The sequence below is a fragment of the Phocoena phocoena genome, chromosome 13, assembly GCF_963924675.1.
Source record: "Phocoena phocoena chromosome 13, mPhoPho1.1, whole genome shotgun sequence".
NCBI classification, from domain to species: Eukaryota; Metazoa; Chordata; class Mammalia; order Artiodactyla; family Phocoenidae; genus Phocoena; species Phocoena phocoena.
Window position 1 is genome coordinate 60,477,559 of NC_089231.1, and position 19,362 is coordinate 60,496,920.

The 19,362-nt window shown below is 42.8% G+C and overlaps 1 protein-coding gene across 1 annotated transcript in view; it reads left to right on the forward strand.

Moving 5' to 3' along the window:
* TWSG1 (twisted gastrulation BMP signaling modulator 1) overlaps positions 1 to 8,586 on the forward strand; it is a 29,703-nt gene extending 21,117 nt beyond the window's left edge. Inside the window, exons 3-4 of the mRNA XM_065890488.1 lie at positions 6,657 to 6,923; positions 8,405 to 8,586. Of these exons, the coding sequence (XP_065746560.1) occupies positions 6,657 to 6,923; positions 8,405 to 8,586 (449 nt within the window). The remainder of the gene's footprint in view (positions 1 to 6,656; positions 6,924 to 8,404) is intronic.
* Positions 8,587 to 19,362: the final 10,776 nt, after the last annotated feature.

Sequence of the window (19,362 nt, forward strand, 5' to 3'; positions counted from 1 at the left end):
TTTCAGTGTTGCTAAAATTGGTGGGTGGGTTCAGATGGCGAAGGTTTGACGACTTCATGGTGAGTCCCCACCAGTCTTTCACCCAGTGGTTCCACCCATGGATTTTTTATATATATTTGGCGTTTTAATCAGTTGTTGTCATTATTATTATTTTTTGCTCAAATTGTCCCATCTTTGGTTAGTAGGAGCCTCTTCAACTTGGCTCTTGAGTCTTTTTGACATGACTTCTGTCATCTTTGTTGGTTTCAGACAGGCTGTCCTGGGCTCATCTTATAAATCTACATCATATACATCTTATACATTTATATCTGTTGTACAAAACATTCACTTGTTACGTAAAACATTAATGTGTCTTGTTTTTTCTTTTTTCTTAATTGAATGTTCTGGAATTTCTTCCACATTAATAGCATTTTTTGGTAGCTACCTAAAGCCCTGTTGTCGGCAGTAACACTTTATATACTCATTCATCCCTAGGTGGACATGTAGTTGCTTCCAGTCTTGTACCATTACAAATAATAGTATGATGAATAACCTCGTATAGATAGTCAGTTCTGTTTAATACTGCTAGATGTTGTCAAATTCTCCTTCCAAAGGGGTTTATCGTTTGCATTCCCCCCAATGAGGCACATCTCTTCATCTCCACTGGTATCACCCTAGACCAATTCTCCAGCACATTTTGACTGGACTTGGAAACACTGTATTTTGATGGATTTTGAACTTCTTCCTCTCTCCTTCAGAAACTCCAACTCCTTTAAAACACATTTTATTGGATTTTTCCATCTCTTATCCCTCCTTTTGCCTGTTATCTTTGTATCCTCAGTCACTTCCCCCTCATTTATTAATAGCTTCAGTACCTGAATCAACATCTCACTTCCACCACTAGACCCACTGCCCCTTTCGACAGTTCCAATGTGCGCATTGAAGATCCACCCTGGCCTTTTGTTCCTAGGCCTCCTTAGTGATGATGGTTTTTAAATCCACCCCACCGTCATTTACCCAACCCATAGGTTGGTGCTTAATTCCCCTCTTTCCTCATATCCAACATCCAGTTCAAACCAAACGATCCTCTGTTGCACTTTTAAAATATGATGTGTGAGAGGCACGTTTTAAAGATGTAATAGGGGATTGATCAAACAAGATAGGGCAGAAGACCAAGAAAGAGGAAAACATGGGTTGAAGGAAACAATAGCTTTAACCAGGAGTTAAGGATCGTTGTAGAATGATAACTGTTCTTTCATATGATGGTCAGTCAGGTGCAGCCATAGAGGAGACACAGGAGAAGCTGAGGAAACAGCTTTCATCATGCTCCCAGGTCTCAGGGAGGGGTCACTGCATGCCACGCAGGGTCCCAGGGGAAGTGCCAGGTTTTGGTCAAGTGGGAAAGACAGGAGCAGAGGAAAGTGTTGGCAGTCTTCTTTTGGGGTTTCTTCAGGAAAGGCAGGGTGGGGCAGGGCAAGCAGTGTAGAAGTGGCTAGTCTGAATAATTTTGGTGGACTCTGAGCTGTAGTGGTGGTCCCTAGTTGTCTGGTACATGGCCCCAGGATGGTGAAGGCAGAGGAATATATTGCCTCCCAGGGTGTACTGGCCAGAGAGAGGAGGTCTGGCTCTGCACTGGTTAGTTTGCTGGATCCAAGGATTGCCTACCCCAGGAGGGGCAGGCTCTCTCCCACCAAAAAGGCTTTTTCTGTATTATACAGCAGATTTAAAGCATCAATGGCACAGAGACCTAGGAGACAACTAGCCTGACCAAAGCAAGAAGTGAGGGTTCTGAGGGGCTTATCTCTGAGAAGGAACTGAGTTCCATAGGATATCAAGCATGTACTTGAGAAGCAGAATGATTTTTCAAGATATGCTGAAAGTTTATGTATGGTCCTCAAGAAAAGAAACTTCCAAGCATAGAAATTCCAAGAAAAAACAAAAGTTCAACAAGAAAATATTAGTCCATAAAGGAATTAAATATAGCAGTTCGTTTTCTATTATGAAAGTTTTCACACATACACAGAAGTGGAGAGAATAGCACGATGATTCCTATATACCTGTCACCTACTTCAGCAGTTGTCAAGAATATGCCACCTTTGTTTCATCTATCCTTTTTCATTCCTTTCTCTTTCTTTGTGTGAAAGTGTTTAAAAAGCAAGTAACATTGTGGTAACCTAAATGGGAAGAGAGTCCAAAAGGAAGGGGATATCCATATGTGTATGGCTGATTCATTTTGTTGTGCAGTGGAGGCTAACACAACATTGTAAAACAACCATACTCCAATAAAAATTAATTTAACAAAAAAGCAAGTTAGGGGCTTCCCTGGTGGCGCAGTGGTTGGGAGTCCGCCTGCCGATGCAGGGGACGCGGGTTCGTGCCCCGGTCCGGGAAGATCCCACATGCCGCGGAGCGCCTGGGCCCGTGAGCCATGGCCACTGGGCCTGCGCGTCTGGAGCCTGTGCTCCGCAACGGGAGAGGCCGCAGCAGTGAGAGGCCCGTGTACCGCAAAAAAAAAAAAAAAAAAAAAGCAAGTTAGAAACAGTAAATAATTTTTACTCCTGCATTTTTCAATATCAATCTCTAAAGTAAATACAGACACTTGCCTTTTTAATCATAATGCCTTATGACACCTAACAAAATTAACAATAATTTCTTTGTTTAATCTAAAATTCAGTTCATGATCACGTTTCTCCTGATTTCTCAAAAGTGTGTGTATAATTAATTTGTTCAAGTGGATCCAGACAAGGTCCTTGTGTTATATCTGGTTTCTGCGTCTGAGTCCTCCTTTAATCCAGACTGGCCCCCTCTTTTTTTTCTCATGCCATTTGACATACTGAAGAAATAGTATCAGTTTTCCTGTAGAATATCCCACATTCAGGATTTGACTGTCTGCTTCCTTGAGATACCATTTAACTTGTGCCTCTCTCCGTATTTCCAGTAATTTGGAGCTAATTATGAAAGTTTGGTTAGATTCAGGTTTAATCATTTTTTGCCAAGAAGACCTCATAGGTAATGGTTTTCAATATTTTATGGAGTTCAAAGAAAAGTTCATTTCATCTTGAAATTAGAAATATTTTCCTTTGGTTGTGTGACATTGGACAAGGAAATTCTATCATAGTATCTGTTCTGCAGTCAGCAGTGTTCATGGGGTCATGTGAAGGTAGCTGCTGTTTGCTGGTTTTCAACGTGCAGAATCAGTGTTTAATAAGACAAGATTCCATTATGCATAGGCAACAGAATGTGTAATAGTTATAAAATTTGTTGATGTCACAGGAGAAGTTGGGTAGGGAACGTGGAAAGGGCAACAGTATCCTTATCTGCAAATGAGGAAATGAAGCAACGTGGAATAAAAGTGAGAAGTTTAAGTGTATTTAAGATTACAAAAGAAACAAATAATAGTATTAGAATAATATAATTATTAGAAATATGGGAGAGAGATGGGGTTAGTATAAATGAACTTAATCTTTATTTTTCATGTAAGAAGATTAATAGGCAATGTCTGTGGTTGTTTTTACTGCTACTTATACATTAATCATTTTTACTTAAATTCTTGTAGCAGTAACCACCAGAGAAACTTAGAACAGACTTTAAAAGTACAGTTTCGGGTGGGAGGAGGGGAAAGGAATGCTCTTTTCATTGTAAGCTCCTCTGGACTCTGTTGTTGCTATCTAACCAGCACACTAAAAGAAAGGAATAACCCTTTTTCCCCTTAGTCTTAATTTCTACCCTTAAAATGTGGTTTCATTGAGTAAATTCTAACTTGACATATCCTTAGTTTTCAAATGTATGATGAAACAGGTCAGATTTATAAAAGAATTAAGCACAGATTTAAAAACCCCTTCGTATTTAGTTGTTGTAGACCAAGAACACAATAGTCATGAATTCTGGCTCACTGAAAGAAGTCGCATCGGGATTCTGGGCACTTAAAGGATTTGAGATGCTTGCCTTTTCAGTTGTTGCCATTTGTTTCCTGGTTTTTGTCCTCCCAGGCTGTCATGTGCAGAGCCAATTTCTTGAAAAATTTTAGTATAATTAGTATGTAAATGTTGGTAGTGAAACAATGCCACAAAGGAACAAACTTTCTCAAGAAAATGATAATGAAGAGAAATGACAGCTTCCAAAATAAACTTTATAGTCAGCTAAACAAAAGCTCCCTAACAATGATAAACTTCAGGGCAGTGGTGAGATGCTTCCCAGAAAGGTTTTACCAACTGGTTTAAATTATGGGTGGTTAGTAACTCCAACCAGAAAATGATCCATTTTACATAGCGAAAATGGACAACTAAAGAATTTCCACAAAATGAAAAGGTTACTTTTACTGAGCAGGATAACTTCCACACTTCATTCGAAGAGCAGATTCCATGGTTCACCACCCTTGAAAGAATGCAGAACCTGAAGAGTGCTTTAGTGTGGAAATAGAAACAGAATCCGCTTACCTAGGAGAACCTCTAGTGATGACCTCTGGACAAGAGCCTAATTAAAAAGAGAAGATAGATAAAAATTTTATAATGATACCATGGAAACATATTACCTAGCAACTGTTTACTTCAGGCTTCCTGGTTTTAATGCAGTGTTTTGAGATTTAAATGAAAAATGCTTTTGGCCTAAGTTTGTTAAATGCACAAAACTCCAAAAAAGTTTGTTGTTTTTTTTTTTTTTAATGTAATGGAATCCCCGGATATGAGCACTGAAGTTTTTTCAAAGCCTCAGTAGATGTTGAGTTTAGCTCTTCTAACAGTTGGACTCGTTTCTTCACCCTTTCCTCTCTAATTACTAGTTTTTATTCATTATAGAGTCTGGCAGAAGAATATATTATGTATGTTTGCATAAAATAAGTATTCTAAGTATTATTTGCTTTTCAGTGGCACTTAAAGATTATTTCTAGAATGTGATTATTAGAGCAGTGGACACAAAATCAGGCTGAATCATAATCTTGTCTCTAATCCTAGATTATATAACATTGGACAAATTATTTAACTTATCTGGGCCTTTTTCCTCTTTTATGAGTAAAGGAGTCCAATTTGACCATTGAATCTGTGATTCTCTCACACAGTCTAAATCATAAAAGTTGAGGTATATTGAAAGATATTACAAATGGTATGCACAACCTGTTATCCTCAGCTCTTGCCTTGTTCCTTAAACTAACAAAATGTGGAACACACATGAGAGAGTTTTTCCTTTTCCCTAAATTTATAAAGTACAGGAACTTATAAATTTGGTATAACTTTTCAAACTTTTAATGTGAGGAAAAGGAAAAACTTCATATTAGACCTAGTAGTTGCTAAACAAAAATGAAACATAATTTAGCTTTTAAAAGTGAAATGTTCACAAAAGGAAATCCAGAGGGTTCTGTTTCAGTTATTATTGCTAGTAAACAACCTACCCCAAAACATAGTGGTTTAACACGGTAGTAATCATTTAGTTAGCTCACAGAACTGCATTTTGGGTGAGGTTCTTTGGGGTCGCTCCTTCCTGCTCCACACAGTGTCAACCGGGACAGCTCGAAGGCTGGGGCTCATTAAACATTTCCACAGCTCTCTCCTTTATAGAAAAACTCCTTCGAAAAGTTTTCTATAGTGACTAATTCTCTTCTGCTGTTTTCTCTTTTAAAAATAATTTTTTTTAATAATTCATTTTGAAACAACTTCAAATGTAGAGAAAATTTGCCAAAAGGGTAAAAAGACTCCCCAGTTATTAACATTTTATTGCATTTGCTCCGTTGCTTGGTACCTCTGGCTCTCGCCCTCTCCCTTCCCCCTGCCCAACACACACACACACTCGCACACTCATGGGCACACACTCCCATGAGACTCTTTTTTTGAAACTTTAGAATAAAAGCAAGCTTTACACACAATGTCCCATCACTGCTAAACAACCTTGATCTGGGCACATTGGTGTCTGCCAGATTTTTCCATATTAAAGTCACCATTAACCCCTTTGTAATTGATTAGTATTTTGTACAGTTTTCCAAGAGTACATCAGTATGCTCCTCATCCAACCTCTACCCACCAGCCTTAGCATCCACTGACAACTCCCATCTGATCAAACACCTCTACGATGATTGCCAAATGGTGCTTTACTCTTTCCTTCATTTCGTCTACATTTATCCTTTGGCACTCTGCTAAAAGGAAGAGCTTTCCCTTCTCTTCCATTTTTTTATTCTTTTATTTATAATATAAAGACTCATCAATCCCTATTTTATTCATAGGGTGGTAATCCATTACTATCACTATTTATTTTAATGTTAAAATTGTCAGTTTGGCCAGTGGGAGCCCCTTCAGGTTGCCTCCTGTGTTGTTTTGACGTGTTCCATCATTCATCGATCACTTCCTTACTTTCTGGCACAGAAAGGTGTTCCAGGGTCATTTCGGATGTTCCCTAACCCAGCCCTGGAGTCAGTCTTTCCCCCAAGGAGCTCTGTTCCTCTTAGCCAAGGATGGGTATTTAGAAAACAAGATCTGGGCACTTGGTGTGCTCAGTGCTACTAGGGTGTCATCGCCTCTAGGCCCTCTCAGCAAAAAACCTAGGAAGGTATCTAGGTACAGTGTTAGAAGGCACCTGATTTTAATATGTTGGAGCTTGGATTGCAAGGCAGTACCTAAGAATATCTCATGACAGTCAGTGAGAAAAAGAAATTTTATTCTCTTTGCCTTCCTCGCCACCCCCCCCCCCCCCAGGTATGTGTAATCCTCGAAACTACAGTGACACGCCTCCAACTTCAAAGAGCACAGTGGAGGAGCTTCATGAACCCATCCCTTCTCTCTTCCGGGCACTCACAGAAGGAGACACTCAGTTGAACTGGAACATTGTTTCCTTCCCTGTTGCAGAAGAACTTTCACATCATGAGAATCTTGTTTCATTTTTAGAAACTGTGAACCAGCCACACCACCAAAACGTGTCTGTTCCCAGCAATAATGTTCATGCACCTTATTCCAGTGACAAAGGTAACTGCCAAAGTTGGCTTTTTCTCTCTTGCCCCCCTCACTTTCTCTGTGGTCTGTGAAGCCTATATTAACATTATCTTTTAGAGTAGCTTTTTGGTTTTGAGTGTGTATAGTCTTAAGTAAGTTCTGGACTTTAATAACCCCAATCCCTGAGTAAACAAGGAGGAGTTGTTCTCACAACTCCTTCAGACTTCTGGTGATAGAAGTTCTGTTGGAAAATAGATAACCAGGTTCTAATTTTGATATTTATTTGCATTATGCTTTCATTGTTCTTTTCATGAGATAGCAACAAGGCTGCTTACCTTATGCAGAGTTGTTCATCGTCAGGTAACATCCAGAGTGTCCTAGGAGGTAAGGTTTCTATAATAGCATTAGTGCCACGAATGCTGCCAGGTCATCAGCTGAATTTGTTAATGAGCAAGTTGGTATTACATTTACCTCATTTCCAAGTGTAGCCTTACCCCAGGCAGTGCTCTGCAAATGAGTGCTGTTGGTCAGAAGGGACACTGAATGAGAGAGTGACGTGTACAACTTGGAGAAGCATGTTAAGGAACATTTGTTAGTGAACACAGGTCATACCTTAACTTTGGAATGTAAAAGGCATGTAATTTTCATAATGTCTGTGATGTTTTCAAATTAAAGGCTCCACACAATTTCACTGTGGAAGAATAAGACAGTTATGAATATTGCAGTTATTTCTTAAAATATGAGATGAGTTATATATAAACAGTATAATTTGTGCTTTCTTATTTGGCTTTTTTGTTGTGCCCTCCATTACAACCCTGTCTATAAAGTCGTATGAACTTTGGCCATCAATAGTAAAAGCAAAACAGCTTTTGTTGATAAAGAATAAGAATCCTTATTTCCTCTCAGGTTAAAGTACTTTATAAGACAAATTATAAATCTTGGGAAACATCAAAAATGTACCGAAATGTGTTTGCTACCACTTTCCCATTATTAAAATGTAAATAATCAACATGCTAGATATTAAATAATTCATAAATTTTTCTCAAAGGTTATTCAAATTCATGATCTAATAAGCAGGAAGCTAATTCCTGGAAACACCACCCAGGATAATTTCTAATAGCTAACGCTGAATTGTGCCACATTGCTAATCACATTGCATCATTTGAATTACTTTATTTTATTGTAAATTCTCAGTATAAATTTAGAACAGTGTTTTTCAAACTTGTTTTAGCTGGAGAATTCTCTCCTTATGGAAATCTTATCAGAAATGCCCAGACCCAAGTCTGACATCTGAGGAAGTGGTGAAGGAAGCCCTTTGTGTCCGAGCTGGAGTGGGAAACTCCCTTCTCAATGTGATTAACAGATGTGATCTTTTATCCCCACACCTCACTTGTTGTCCTGGGCAGCAGCAAGAGAGCTAAGATAAATAACTGTTAATAATATTCAGCTAAGTGTTAAAGCCTTTCCTGCTTTTCCTATTTATTGTGCTAAAATCTTAATCTTTTATTTTTCAGAACACATGTGTACTGTGGTTTATTTTGATGACTGCATGTCCATACATCAGTGTAAAATATCCTGTGAGTCCATGGGGGCATCCAAATATCGCTGGTTCCATAACGCCTGCTGTGAGTGCATTGGTCCAGAGTGTATCGACTATGGTAGTAAAACTGTCAAATGTATGAACTGCATGTTTTAGAGAAGGAAATGGTATGCACACCAAAGCAATTTAGTCAAGGGTATGAAAAGCTATTCAGTGATGTCTACTGGTTGCACCTGAATGCCAGCAGGTTAGGAAGATGTGAAGAGTTTGGATTGAGTTACTTCTAAAGTATGACAAATCCGGGATTGTGTTAAATTATGTTTATAACTGCTCTTATTGATCTTACTGCCCGCTGGTAGCGATAAACCCTTTCTTCTAAACACATGTACAGCTTTGATCACGTGAGAAGCAAGTGCATAGAGAACACCTTGAGAGAGGAGAGGTTTCTAACACAAAGCCTGGTGTCATTTTCTTGTCACATTCCAGAAGCCTTTTGTGTCGAAGGTTTACAGCATGTTAACATAGGCTATGATTTCTTCATTGTAACTACTCCTAGGACACTGAGTTTTTAGAGTTGTTTGCCATTTTTCACTGTGCCTGGTATTATTTACCTGTTCTATAAGTAGGGTAGATATCCAAATATATCACCCTGTGTTCTCGCCAAAAAATCACCATAAAAAGCTTAATTTCAGACCTCTTTATGTTGGTTTTAGAAGGTAAATGCTTACTGTATTTTACAATTTAAAACACTTCCATAGCCGAATCCACCCTACGCTACACATACCGACAAAGCTGTAGGGAAAGTTTCTCCTCCTCCTCCATCCCCGGCCCAGAGTACTGCTGTGGGTAGTGATGAAGCATCCTTACCAAGAATTGCAGGGCACACCTGTGAGTCTCTGTGCGATACACTGCTAGGGTATATAAGAAGGGAGAGCTTTCCTCTGACTTTAGGTACCAGCTTAAATAGCTCCAGGAAAGGGAAGCCACTGCCAAGCGGACTCCAGGGAAATTTTATGGAAATGGCAGGGCTGTGGCTAGCTGGCCAGTGGGGATGAGGCTGCTCAGCCGTCGCGCCACCTTCTCCAGTGCACGGGTGGTTGGAGGGGATAAAGCAGAGAATTCCAGGAATGAACGGGGAGGGTTGAAAATGCCCGGTATTCTAGTGGAAGCAAACTTAAAACTACTTACGTTCATTACGTTGTTATTTTGTAATCTTTCCTTTAGGTTTGTATATAGATCAGGTGTTCTTGTTAAACAAGGGTTATCACACAGTAGGAGGTTAAGACTGTGAACTGCTGCCCACCCCCGCAAAATTCCCTGTTCAAGATGACATTAACTCTAAACACACTTCAGAACATTTGGGCAGCTTTTTATATAATGTTTCAATGAAGATAAGTTTAAATAGTATGTGCCCTTCGTGGTAATAAAATCTCCATCTTCAAGCATGAACCTGAAATGTACATATTTATATTCAGAGACTCTTAGCTTTACAAAATTACTAATTTCTCAAATAGTGTGTATTTGAATTCTAAGTAACTTTTAGGAATACCTCTTTGTATATCTAAATACTGTAGTATATAAAAATAGATAATGCTCTTTTTATTCATTATCTGGACAATGGTTAGTTACAAGATCATATGTAATATTGTGATTATCATAAAATGTAAAGACTTGATACCTTTTCTGCTCTTTCAGATAACTCTAATGAACACTCAAGGTACTTTTAGCCTTTTAAAAAGTTGAAATTTAGCTCATGGATTTATTTTTTGGATGGGAAAACATTGGGATGTCCTTTTCTTACTTTTACCTAGAATGCCTTTTTTTACGAGTGCCTTGAAGACAAACATTAGCTCCCTTTCTTCATTAATACCTATAAAACTGAAGGTTTTCTTGAACTTACGAGATAATTTTAAGAAGTCTGCAGCCAGCTGCTTCATTTCAACTTTGCTGTTTTTCAGACTCATTTATACTTAGGAATAGAGGAATGCTTTTGTGTTTATTGACAACATACTTAATGTTTCCATAAATAGGTCAACAAACTTTTTAAAACTGCATTTATCTTCCTTTTTAGGTATTCATTATTAAATTTTAAAATGTAATATCTCTTGTTGGGAGAATAATTTCTTGAACCATGTTATGTTTTAACTGATTTTTCTTTCCTCTATTTCTCCAAATAGAAATTATCCCTAAATATAATGGTAAGTTGTATATTCAAATTTTACTTAATTTTTTGTCTTATGAAGGGGTTAAAAGAAAGCGTTCACCTAAACGATTCCATATCCAGTTCTATAATGTACTTCAGGTTTTGAATAACAATATTTTTACAAATTAAAAGTATAACATTTGGGAAACTGATAGCCCCACTAAAATTTAGACCTTCTATTACCTTTCCAAGCACAATTCACTTCTATACCGAAGCTCTGATTTAAAAAAAAAAAAATTAATCAAAAGTTAGGTTACCTTTCTTATAACTGGATCCAAAACATTAAATCTTAAGTCTGTAGGTATTATAAAAGCCATATACAAAAGGTTCTTTCCTCTGGTAAGACACGTCCTTGTTTGTTGGTTTTCCTGTCTCCCCCATAACATCTAATTATTACTGAAACTGTACTCATAACAGTGGCACCAAATCAAATGATAATTCAAATGCAATGTCTTTGTTTACAGAGATGCTATAAAAGAGAGGCCTTCATTTAGAAATATGATTTCTAAAGTTTCAGAAAACAAAATTGATAAAATGTTAGAATATTTGAATAACTATTTATAAATCAGAATAACATCAAAACGGAGAAAAGGAACTAAGACTTCTGAAAAATGAGGTAAATATAAATAAGCCACATATTTAAAGTTTGTTTTTAATAAAATCTTCGTTGAAGATTTTTTAATCTATTCTGCATTCCCAAGACTTTATGTTTATTGTATTTTACATGATCTACAATATATAAAATTATGTATTTTTTTCTTTGGTTGTTCCTATAAACAAAAAGGTATTTTAATAAAAAATTAAAATGAGTGTGCCATGTTTTTGTTAACTTCAGCATAACAAACCAAAATAAGTGTGCCGTTTCTGTCTAGTGAGGTTATTGTCCAAGGGATCAGCCCAGGCATGCCTCCTCTCTGGACGTCCCTACAGAGTCTGCTGAAACAAAGGATCTTTCACAGTTTGCTCTCTGTTTTTTCATGGGCTTTATTCCAATATGGGGAAACCTTTGAAATGAAATACGTACCTTCTCCTTGCTTGCTCTGTGGGCCTTGTGATGCCAGCCAGCTTCACGAGAACTTCCTGGTGGTGGGAGGAGTCACTGAGAGAACAAGGTGGGAAGAGACTCCCAGCCGTTCCGCACTGACTCTCAAAGGGCAGTGTTACTGGAATTGAAAGCCCTCAGCTGTACAGTCATGAAATCAGTGTTATTTCACAGAATGTTTTGACAGCCTAGTGGAGGAGGAATCTGGAGAGGGGAAAATTCAAGAGGACAGGTTCCCTGCCTGAGTGACTTCAGGGATGATGGACCTGAGGGGTAGATTAGTTTCAAGAACGATAGTTCATTTGATTCGGAAAGATGTTCTTTCCGAATGGCGGGCAGTCGTGTGGAGCCGAGGGGAGAGAGGGTCAGAGTTGGGGGTGGAGGGGGTCTCTGAGCTTGAGGAGTGAGCAGGGGCCAGACCGTGGGCAGGCTGGTGCCCATGCCCGTCAGCTCCACCCCCGGCGTTTTAGTCCATGGAGCCGGTGGGCACGCCTGCAGCCTGTGGTTTAGGAGTTACGGCTTTGAGCCCTTAGAGATTTTTCCTAACCAACAGAAAATAAATTCATTTTACATCTTTTTATTTTGAAGTCTGTGCTGGAAGGATGGAGGCAGCAACAGCTGCAAGGTCTGGCTTGTGAGATGAGAACCCTCAGTGCAGAAGCAAAGACAGAAGAGACCTCTGCCCTCCCCCGGGCGTGCTGTGACTCGCAGAAGGAAGCTGGGAAAATGCAGAAATGCCCTCATTTGACTGAAGGTAGCACAAAAGTTAGACACAGTCACCACTGCAGTATCTTTACAGCAGAAAGGATTATATTTCCTGCCCTCTCCGCTTACCGCTTCACACTGAAGTCGGGGTGGTCCTGCCCCGGGCGGATAGCAAGGCCTCTGTGCTCCTTTGCCCCAGAGGGTTGAGTTGCCCAGTAGGAGGTAGGCACACAGACAACCTGCTTTTGTTTTCCAAAAGCCTTACCTGCTCCCAGGTATTCTGCTGGGGGAAGGGGAGAGAGTGAGTGCCTTGGCAGCCTGAGAGTGAAGAGAGGGCCTCGGAAGAGGCCTGGACCTCCCTGGCCGCGGGGCTGTGCCAGCCTCCACTCTCCCTGGGCGAGGCTGGAGCCCTGGGCGGGCCGCAGCTCACACAGGGGGCCAGGCTCCTGAGCCTGCAGGAGCCTCTTTCTCGAGGTTTCAGCTTAGGGATGTGAGCAGCCCAGCCCTGGTTGTCCAGGGCACCCACACTGGCCCCTAGGGCTCTGTGAGGTGCAGGACAGGTGACCACCTCTCAGGCAAACGTTGGATGCTCTGGGGCTCAGAGTCAGACTTTGATTTAAAGAAGTAAGGAGACGTGACACGTGGTGCCCCGGGTTTATGGCCTCTCAGCTGCAGCCCTGGCAGCCTCGCTGCTCACACTACCTTCTCTCCTTCCTCCAACGGCCCACCCGCACCGCTGGCCCTGCCGCCTCAGCAGCACAGCAGGCTCACCCCACCCTTGGGTTTTGCAGGAGCTGTTTCCTCTGCTGCACCAGCTCTTTCTGCAGATTTCGGCTCCTTGTTCTCACTCAGGTCTCAGCTCAGATACCATCTCCGCCACCATTTCTAAAGCAGCAGCCCCTGCCTGTGACCCCCATCCTGTTCCAGTTTTTTAATAGGCGGTGACCCCCCAAAGTGTCTACCAGCCTCTTGTTAATCATCTCTTCTCCTCAACTAGCGTTGGAAGCCCATAAGGGAGGGGCCTTATTTCTCTGTTCATTGCCGCCCTAAACACAGTCCCCTGCGCCCTGGAGGGCAGCACAGACTGTGTTACGGATGAATGAACTCAGCAGATCCTATCAGATTTCTGCTTGAAACGGTGGCTCCCCGTTGGACTCAGATAAAGGCCCAGCTCCTCAGCAGGCTCTCAGGCCCGCAGTCTGGTCCTGCTCACCCCACCAGGCCCGCCTCAGGCCTCCTCATCTCACCCTGAAACAACAGAAAATCTGCACGCTAACACATTTAAGTACCTGCAATTTTTCATTCGAGGTCAGGCAGTTAATATTCTGTACTTGCCTGACATGGGAAAAGTTCTTACTAATGTAATTTAGTAAATCAGTCAAGAAATAGTCCTTCAGCCAAAGTTTGAAAAGAACTTTTCTGAAAGCCGATTTGACTCTCAAGCACGTGGTATATTTTCTGAGGATAAAAAGATGTGCTTTGAGTTTTAATAAAGGGCATTATAAACATTCATCAACAAGGACTTATTCCTCAATTGCTGTATGTTGTACTGTCTGTTATTTTAAGCTTATTCATAATTCACAAAAGGGTAATGCAGTAATAATTTGTTATAATTTTTAATTTCCTGTATCCAGATAGATAGTAGGTGCTAAATGTGGGCAGCCAAAAAATTTAAGAACTTTGTTAGATCCAATACTTTGGCTGCAGGGAACTCAGGAAAACAGGTTATTTATTTTTACGTCCTCGGTGTCAAGTACAAGCACCTATGTTGAATGTTCCTTCTGAGTCTGATCTTGTATTCCCTGCCTTTGGACAAAGTTCAGGATCACGTTCTATATTTTTCTTGACGATTTGGGGTTTGCCTCTTGTTTAAGTGGCCTTTCCCCCTGGATTGTATCTGGAGATCTTCTTCCAGATACTGCTAGTAGATTCTTCAGGTTTGGGTTTTTTTTTTTTAAGAAAATAAATTGGAGTATTGGTAATTAAACTTTTGAAACTCATGCCTATGGGTATTTGGGGAATAAAGCACGTACTGGTAGAATTGATGGCTGAGCTGGTCTGGGGCACAGACCCTGGCTGACAGGAAGCAGCAGCGTTTCTGAGTGTTTTCGCCAAGGACTTTATTCTGAGGGCCCCTCAGCGTGTGTATGAGTCGGACGGTCAAGGACATCGGTGGTCAGTAAGGCAGCGGTGATACCACAGGTGGTTGTAGTAGCCAAAGATTTTGCCAGAGGAGTGTTCCAATGCATTTAATTCCAGCGGTTGAACTTTTTACGTCTGGTTCACTCGTGGTGGCCCATTTCCACCTACGTTTTGTCCTTTTGGAGGAAAAGCTTGTGTGCATTCCCAGGAGACCTGGGTTGCTGGGGAGATTTTCGTTTGCTTCTGCAGCTGCTCCAGGGGGCTACCAACCGAGAAACCCTAGAACTATGTATGATATTCTACAATGTGCTTAAAACAGTAAAAGTTTATGTTCACATTTGCTTGTAGACAAATACAATATCTGGAGGGATTCACAGGAAGGTGAAAACCTTGGCTGCCTCTGGGCGGGCAAACGAGAGGCTGAAGGACAGCGTGGGAAGGAGACCGTGTCATCACCTGAACTGTGAGCCATGAGCATGAGTTTACCTTTTCAAAAAATACATAACTAAAACTTCAGTTTCAAAAAAGACACGAACAGAAGTATTTTTCCTTAAAAAGTCAATTTTGTAGCACCCCAAAGCTGGGTCCCTCTCAGTGACTAGCTACCCAGTCTCTGGTAAACATGCTAACATGTGACGGAGACAAAATTGTGTGCCACGGGGAGTCTTGATAGTAACTGAAAACCCCCAAACTGTTGATCTAGTCACATTTTTTGACGGATGGACAATGACATGTATTCAGTTCTCAAATTCTAATAAATTGCTTCCAAACAGGATCTAAGATTTGAGGGATAAGATTTTAGGACAGATAGTCCTGCAGTCTGTGTCTTTTCCTACCTGGGATTTACTTCTTTGTCCTTATAAGGGACTTGAAGAGTGTAAAGTCAGGCCACAGTATTCATTTAAACAGCCACGTCTCAACTCCCTGAAACTAATCAGAACCAACAAAAACATCAGCAAGAAACTCCAAACCTCGACTTTAAAATCCCATGAGAATGCTCTTGAAGAAGAATGTATTTGTGATTGAGTAAAGCACACTGACCTAGGACTGGCCTCCGCTGCCACGTTTACCGTCTGTGAAACTACTGCCTTCGGGGCTTTTCTCCGTTCCCTGTTCCTCCTGCCCTGATGGTGGGGCCTCCATGACATTCTTGAGTTGGAATGTCTTTGCTCGTGCCAGTTTATAAAGAGTTCAGTACACTTGGCAGGACCCGGTGACCCGGGGGAGGAGGCAGCACCAGAGTATGATCGTTCTAAGGTAATTGTTAATTTATTAAAGCAAACCGTGCCTCTCAGAGTGTCTACAGCCCTCCTTTTGTGAGTTGTCTTGAGTCGACCTACCCGATTTCCTCCCAGGGACCTTCTGACACGAGTGCAGACCTCGGAACACAGAGCTCGTTCCAGAAGGCCCTGGAGCACAGACTCTCAAGGGATTCCTGGGCCCTGGCACTCGCAGGCCAGGCAGGCTCCTGCTCCAGGCTCCAGAAATGGATCAGTCCCCTTGAAGGAACACATTCTCTTATTGATCAGGAATCTTGAATGAAGTTGAAGAGGTGCAGGTGTTCGACAACTCTGGAGACGAAATTCAAACCGCAGAGCCCCTGCCTTCCCCTCCGCTGCCCAGGGATGTGGGCTGCTGGGGGCCCCGTCCGCCATGCAGGTCACCTACAGCCCTGTCTTTGTGCCCAAGGCTCTCCCATTCTTTTTCTCGCTTTGATTTCTAGATGAAAAGAAAAACAAGCATCCACTGAAAATAGGGGAAAGGAGAAAACGATTATGCATTTACTGCTTGATTTTCCTGATAATAATGGATTCGCAAAATGGATGGGAAAAAAAAACCCATGATTCGATCATTTCTCAAATTCATATATTTCTCTTGAGAAATGGGTGCACTGAGCAGACAGGCCTGGCAGTCAGGGCTGGGGCTCTTCTGGATGCTTTCGAGGCCAAGCTAAATGCAGAGCAAGGCAGCGGCAGGAAGCTGGCCTCACAGCACGCTCTGCTGGCCTCTGTGGTGCGTGAGGGGGCATCTACCTGCCAGGTCCGGAGCTGCGGGTGATGACTGCCCTCCGGGGGTGGTGCCACGGCACCATGCGGAGTTGCACCCCCCCATCATCCATGTTATAGTTAGGTTAATGTGTGTGCATTATCTGAGCACACCTGGAATTGCCCCACCGGTCACAGCGCTCAAAGGCCAAGTCACAGTAACCTCGAGACCTGGGTCCCTTGCTGGCTGGACCAGGGAGCACGGGTGTCCCAAAGCAGCCTGCTTCCCAGCAGCCGGTCTGATGGTGAGGTAGACCTCATGATGTGGACCTCGGCTCTTCTCTCCCGGGTGTGGGGACCAGGAGCTGCTCAAAGAACGGTGGCTCGCGGTGGGGCCTGACCAACAGAATGACGTCAGGAGGACCAGCATGGCCCGAGGGGTCCTGTGCACGCCGGAACTGTGAAGGGACAGAAAAGGGGTCGCAGGCTGGCCAGTCCGAAGGCAGAGCAAAGCCTCCATGGCACAGGCTCTGGGCCTGCCTGAATCCAGAATGATCTCAGCCCCATGTTTTTGGCTTTTCCTGTATCCTTGTGTGGGTGTTTCCTTGCAACGAACCAATTTTCTTGAGAAATTTCAGTGAGTCTCTGTTCTTTACAGCCCCAAATCCCAAGTAATCCAGTGTTCTCCTAGTATTTTTTCTCTACCCAGATGTACCTGTGTACTTTTTCTTACAAAACCGGATCAGTGAAATGCTGTCTCTTTAAACTTGACAATATACTGTGAGAATTCTCATAAATACCACTAAAACTTCGTAGAATTTCCTCACCAGGTACCCAGACTTCTGAATAGCTGTCATCACACAGCGAAGTCTGGTCTGCTGCCCTCCTGCTGGAAAGCGTCTGCCACAGAAACCCAGCACCCAGTTGGGTGAAGTTGGCCCCCCGAGCCCATCCAGCCCCGGTCCTGGCCACGCCTGGCCCGCCTTCCCCGGGCCTCCGAGACTTCTAGCAACAGTTCTCACTGTCTCTGGCCAAAACCAATTTTTCAAGAGCAGAAACATATTGGAACTGTCAAAAGAACATGAAATGAAAAAAAAAAAAAAAAAAGAACATGAAATGAGCCACAGAAAAACATGAAGCATAACTTAAACAGTTCTACTTGTTCTGTGACACTTCAAAAAGAGCAAATCTGTCATCAAGGTAAAAAACTGAAACGGAAGCCGAGCACTTTTGTGTCAAGTGCTTCACATGGTGAAGATGGCCCTAAAGCCAAACCATCTCAGTGGGCTGTCAAGTGACATGGGTCTTTCAAACAACAGGTGGTCACCCTCTGCCCATGCCTCTCCTGCTCCAGGGCCTTTGAACATCTGCTTCTGTAGCATCTTTGGTGGCAGCTGCACCTCCCAGGTGCCTTGGTGTCCCTGAAGCCTGGGACCCAAGGACCCTAATGCAGGGCGCCCCAGGGCCCCCTCAGACTCCGCCTGGCGGCCCTATCTGTCCCTTGAGCCCTCGGCACAAGCTGTGTGGTGGCCTCTTCCCCGGCCACCATTGACCTGGGCCGAGCTCCGTCCTGATCCCTGCACTTGTGGGTTGTGGCCAGCATCGCTAAATGCCAAGATGCTGTCACCACCGGCACACTAAATGCCAAGATACCGTCACTACCGGCACTGGTGCTCATCCGTGTTTGTTCCTGACCCTTGTCCCTCTGGGATCTCTCTAGGGTCATCCAGAAGATTGGAGAAAACAAAGAAACCTCAAGGCTGTCGTGCTGGCTTTGTCCACGGCTGTGTGTCTTAGGGACACGGCAGGAGAAAAAGAAAAGTTGCTCACTCCCCACAGTGTCTGCATCTGCACAGCATCCTGGTGCTCACACGGTCACACAACTGTCAAAACTCATCCCCAAAAAACAACAACAAAAAACAAACCAAAAAAAACTCATCCTGCTGAACACTGAACGCCTGTGCGTGTGGCTGTGTTCATTATATCTTAAATTTTTTCAATAAAAAAGTGAAACCAGAGAGTAGCGCCACATAATATCCTGCCTAATAATATTAGGAGAGGATGCAAATAAATCAGCCTTTCCCCTGGGCTCCCTGAGTCGGCCGTTGGGCCCTGTGTCCCATCCCGCCTCTCCCATCTCTCACTTGGCTGACGTGCAGCCCGCCAGCTGCTCCTTCCGCCTCTGCTCCTCACACCTTCAACCCATCCTCCTCATGGCACACCCCAGGACCTTTGTAAAATGGAAATATTTCCAAACTTCTCGACTTAAAATCCACAGTCACGTCTCATCTGCTCCCTAGAGGATAACATCCAAGCTCCTAACGGTGCACCACCCACCTCCGTGAGTGGCCCTTGCCCACCTTGCTAGCCTCTGCTCTCACCCCTGCCTGGCTCCCATTTTGTGCTCCAGAAACTAAACTGCTTCGAATTCCCCACATGCCCTGCTTGCCTCCTGCCGGAAATGCCCTTTCCAAAACCACCAAATTAGAATTGGTGCCAGGAGAAACACACACTGTGCTTATGGGCTTCCAAAACAGCAGTCAGGTTTTATATTTTCACCTTAAATCAGGACAGGTACCCAGTTTCACCTGTGAGCCAGATGTGATGTGAAGATGGTGCCCCAGGCGCGGGCCTCAGGCTGTCGTTTAAGCCCCAGCTTTGCCCTTGACCGAATGCACGTCCTGCCCGGGTCACTGAGCAGGTCTGAATCTCATTCCCTTTTATGTAAAACCAGGGTTACAAGCACCCGCTGTAAAGGAGGAGGAACCCATGAACTGTTGGGTGCAGCGAACTCTATAAACTTTTCAGAGACGCACAAATGGCAGCTTAAGGCGAGCTGCCTGCCGTGAGCACGG